The sequence below is a fragment of the Nicotiana tabacum genome, chromosome 17 (genome assembly GCF_000715075.1).
Source record: "Nicotiana tabacum cultivar K326 chromosome 17, ASM71507v2, whole genome shotgun sequence".
NCBI classification, from domain to species: domain Eukaryota; kingdom Viridiplantae; phylum Streptophyta; class Magnoliopsida; order Solanales; family Solanaceae; genus Nicotiana; species Nicotiana tabacum.
The window spans coordinates 42760779-42765980 of NC_134096.1; the positions used below are offsets into that span (position 1 = coordinate 42760779).

Here is a 5202-nt window from a genome sequence, read left to right on the forward strand (position 1 = left end):
TGTGAAGTTTTTCGTTAAGTACCAAATTGAGCCGACAAAAAATTAAATCATGAATGCTGCCCATGGTCCCTGGCATTTGCAGGTCTTAATCTAAATTATGTGTAGTCTAGGAGATCTCAGGGGAGATCACCCAATTCAACACACCATATATCTTGTTAAGTTTTTGTTAAGGTACTTATACTATATAAAGCATCCAACGGAAAAAGTGAATGCTGTGATATAATTAATATCCAACATAAAAAAGGAAGAAGAACCAGAATACAATGAATAAAGATGTACATTTAATTTGAAGAAATAACTTGATTTGCTTTAATTTGCTGTATTGAAGAGTTAGGTTGATCATGAAGTTGAGAGGGTTCGGTCTCTTAATTCTGAAAAGACGTAGTTGGCTTTTTGTAAACAAAATATAGACAATTAACGCGCAATGCATGATGAGTATATGTCATCCTAACTCTCACATTCTTCCTTATTACTTCAATTTCTCGGCTACTATATAACTTCAGCTCCCAATCTCAAACTTGTCACACTCAAAAGTACATCTTTTACATCTCTAGTACTACTAATTAACTCTGAAAATGGCAGTTACCAATATTCTCGTAATTATTGTTGTCCTTGTTGCTAGTGCACTTGTTTTACCAACAAATGCAAGGAGCCTTTCCATGAAAGCTACAAAAGCCAAAGATGAACAGGAGACGCTTTTTCGCCCCCCTTTACCGCCATACCTTGGTCGCATAGGCGGTCACGGGATTGGTAGGCCCGCTTTTGGTGTAGGGCCTGGTTTTGGAGGTGGTTTTGGTAATAATCCTTTTGGGGGAATATCTAGTGGAAGTGGCCTAGGCGGTGGTGGATTAGGCTTTGGAGCTGGAACTGGAACGGGTTTCGGGTCCAGCATTGGTGGTGCCGGAGGTTTCGGATCTAGTGTAGGCTTTGGCAATGGCGGAGGTTTTGGTTTTGGTGATGATGGAGGTAGTAGTTCTAATGGTAATGGTGTATTTGCTGGTGGCCAAGGTGAAGGAGATGATGCAGCAATTGGGAATCAATATCCTTGAATTCTTCACATGATATGTTACTAGCTAGTATTAATTACTAGATTCCACAAATAATAGTAACTTCGTGTTGCACTAATTACCAAGTAGGAGAATTACTCTTCTTTCAAATATATATTCGTATTGTTTTGCATGTTTTAGTAATTCTTACTATGAGTCAAGTTTGTAGTTTGTCCGAATATGCAAGTTTTAATTAAATAGTTACTGTGAACAGGTGCGTTGCAAGTTAATAATTGTATGTAAATATTCAGCCCATCGACATTTCGCGTTGAACATGTGTACTTTTATAATAACAAAAATAATACTAATAAAAATAATAATAATAATATCTTATATATGAGTTCAGTCAATTATTTATATTTAGTAACAACAAATTGATTTAATCAGAAAATTAACATGAAAAAATGCAATAATCATTTCAATGCTGAAAGTTAGTATTATTACATTACCAACTAGAATTCAAAATGATTAGACATCATCTAATATGCAAAATGATCAATTTACTTTAGTTAGTTAGATATAGTATAGAAATATGCAATGTAATCGTATCCTATCTAAGACGTCTTTATAAGCGATGTTACGGTGTATGTTCTCTTTGATGCTTTGACTGCTCCATCATGATCAAAACTCTTGCATGTTATCGACGTTGATATCCCTTCTTGTAAGTGCCACATCTAATTGCATGTGTGAGAAAAATATGTTGTGACAAATAAACTCTAACATTTGTCCACGTGCTTTATTTATTGTCATTGTAAAATACAAACGTGATAAAAGTTATTTTCTAACAAATTTAAAAGAATACATCATTTTCAGAGATGAAAATTGAATTCTTGGTGTAATGACCAGATCGGTCGTTTTGTTTTCTAGATCCACGTACTCCTAAATAAGATTCCCCGTATGTACTTTTACTGTTTTATAACTTGCGGGGATGGTTAGTTCGGGTTTGGAAGGGTTCGGATCGGAACACTTAGTGGGCGTTTGGACAGAAGAATTGTAAAATTCCAAAAAAAAAAAGTGAATTTTTTTCAAGTGAAAATGGTATTTAAAAATTAGAGTTGTGTTTGGACATGAATATAATTTTGGATTTTTTTTGAATTTTTGTAAGTTATCTGAGTGAATTTTGAAGAACAACTTTTTGGAGTTTTTCAAATTTTTGAAAAATTTCAAAAATCATCTTCAAGTGAAAATTGGAAATTTTATGGCCAAACATTGATTTCGAAAAAAAAATGAAACTTTTTCGAAAAAAGGAAAAAAGTTCTTATGTCCAAACGGGCCCTTAGTTCCTCAATATTGGCTTAAATTGGTTAAGTTTGACTTGAGTCAACGTTTTGAGTAAACGACCTCGAAACTGGGATTTGACAGTGCCAATAGGTTCGTATCATGATTTTGGATTTGGGCGTATGTTCGGATCGGGTTTTGGATGACCCGGGATTATTTCGGCGCTTAATATTGGAAGTTGGTGCATTAAAGGTTTTCAAGTTTTTTAAATTTGGTTTGAAATAGGATTTTGTGTTATCGAGGACCGATTTTAATTTCGAGCCTGGGAATAGTTTCGTATGGTGATTTGTGACTTGCACGCAAAATTTGGTGTCATTCTGAGTAGTTTAAGAATGATTCGGCGAGTTCGAAGTAAGTTGGAAGAACTTGAAGTTCATAAGTTGATACGATTTGGTTTTGGGGTGTGATTCTTAGTTTTGATATTGTTTTTCGTGTTTCGAGAGTTCGAGCAGGTCCGTATTATGTTCACAAACTTGTTGATATGCTCGAACGGGGTTCCGGGGGCCTCGGGTGAAATTCGGATCGAAAACGGATTGAATCTTTAAAATTTGGGGAGTGTTGTTGCTGCTGAATCTGGTGTTTTCGCACCTGCGGAGGAAATGACCACATGTGCGGTCATGCAGGTGCATTTGGCTCATTACAGGTGCGGTACTTGTGGAGTTGGCCTGGGAGCATAGGTACGAGGAATATTCCGCACCTGCAAGGGCGCAAATGCGGAGCGTGTGCTGCCGATGCGGATATGGCCAAGGTGGCCTGGGGCTGCAGAAGCGGTCTTAGTCCGCAGGCGCATGCCCGCAGGAGAGGAGAAAGATTCGCATAAGCGGACCCGCAAAAGCGAAGGGAGGCAGCCTGGGATAGGACCGCACCTGCGATGGATGTTCCGCAGGTGCGACCCAAGGTTCGCAAAAGCGGAATCGCTGGAGGCAGTGAGGACTTTTAATGTCGGGACTTAGGCTATTTTGGTTCATTTCTTTTACTTCTTGGACAATTTTAGAGCTGTTTGAAGAGGGGTTTTCACCTAGCACTTTGAGGTAAGTAATTTCTATATAAGATGAGTTTAATATATGCATTTTTGGTAGATTCTTAACATATAAAGTGTAGAAATTGTGGATTTAGTTGAAAAATCTAGGTTTTGATAAAAATCGCATTTAACCACAAAATTGATTATGGAATTGGGTAAAAATTATATATTTGAGTTCGTGAGGTTATGGGTAACAATTATTTTCAAAATATTCGGAAACCGGGAACGTGTTATGTTTGAGTTCGTGAGGTTATGGGTTATATTATATAATTGTACTGTTATGTTTGTTATGCATATTAATTATTTTAAATAGGGATTTTAAAGTTGCAAATTTCTAATTTAGATTTCTTATTTTTTGGAAGAAATGAGGAATACATAATAACTCTGAGAAATCCATGTCCTCTCGCGTCGCAAGTACTTCCGCGAGCGAGGTAAACTTCTCTACTCTCATGGGAGCGGGTCGTTCTGTTAAAACGTTTGACAGAGTTTCTCCTGTAACTGGGTCTATCCACCTTCCAGAGAATCACCAAAATCACCCTATCAACACATCCACAACTCGACAAAGCATCACAAGGTATATCAATAGCATAAATCTCAACATTACAGGCATTATATTATCAAGAGTGATATCTAGACATGAACTGCACTTTATTTTTTAAATCATAACACCTAGAAAGTACCTTTCAAATCAAAACCAATTTCTATACAATCAAACGAAAATATTTTCTTTCCACAACACTTTCAGCCTTCAAGGTGACCTTCTCGACTTACAGACGTTGCCATAACACATTAACACAGGCAATCCCAACTTATAGACTAATCTAACAAAGATGAAAATTAGGTACCTCTCATAAACTAACTATCCATTAACTTCACGTCCACTAGCTTCCACCGGAACAATAGATAAAGGATTTTCAACTACCTTCTTAGACATAGACACCTGAAACACCGGGTACATGGAGGACAGTGATGGGGGAAACATCATGCTCATCCCATATCCTTCAGATTTCAAAAGGCTTGATTTCCCATATTAACACACTGTGTTAGTCTCAACCGGCGGTAGCAATTTTGTGCCTACCCACACATTATACGTATGCCCATAATCATATCTCTGGTCATAATAATTGTTCATAATTAATTCCAGAATCCTCAATTAATCTTATATTAACCAAAATCTAGTTTAAAATTTTACACAACACTGACAGCAACGCGTGAGGCATGAATACCTCATAATTATTTATCCGAATTAATGAGTCATATTTAACGCCACCTGGGCACTCATCTCATAGGCTAAAACTCAATATTTACAGCACGAATATGGCTAAATATGCACAGAAAATACATACAAAATTATCAAATAAGCCTAACAGGCATGACTCCCTATTAATACTACAGTACAAATTTAATTTCACAAAGGGAGAATTTAAACTCATAAATTATTTTTACCACAAGGACTTCATCCTTATATAACTTCCACCGCGGCTTGTAGACCAGTTTAAATATTTCACATCGTATAAAAATGTGAGGATCTCATCCTCAACTTCGAATCACAAGTATTTTGCACATTGTGCCAACTGAGATTTTCCATTCCCTTTCTTTCTGCTTTTTAATAAATTCCGCAAACAATTTTCATAACACATAATGAACTCTCATACCAATAGGGCATATAATTCATAAAATTGAGATCAATTATTCTGAAATCATATCAAAACTCACTGTAGTGAGTAATAGAAAGTCACTTTTAGACTTATAGCCCTCAATCGTGTACAAAAATAACAATGATAGAAACGGGATAACATCATAAAATCTCCCAATAGGGATAAACATATAAGTGTGTCACAAAATTACGAAGCTCAC

General features: G+C 36.3%; 1 protein-coding gene across 1 annotated transcript; it reads left to right on the top strand.

The window, feature by feature from the left end:
- Nucleotides 1-462: 462 nt before the first annotated feature.
- On the top strand, nucleotides 463-1301 carry LOC107828833 (uncharacterized). Its single transcript, XM_016656209.2, has one exon. It carries the CDS (start codon nucleotides 576-578, stop codon nucleotides 1047-1049), a length of 474 nt encoding a protein of 157 aa, XP_016511695.2. The 5' UTR covers nucleotides 463-575; the 3' UTR covers nucleotides 1050-1301.
- Nucleotides 1302-5202: the final 3901 nt, after the last annotated feature.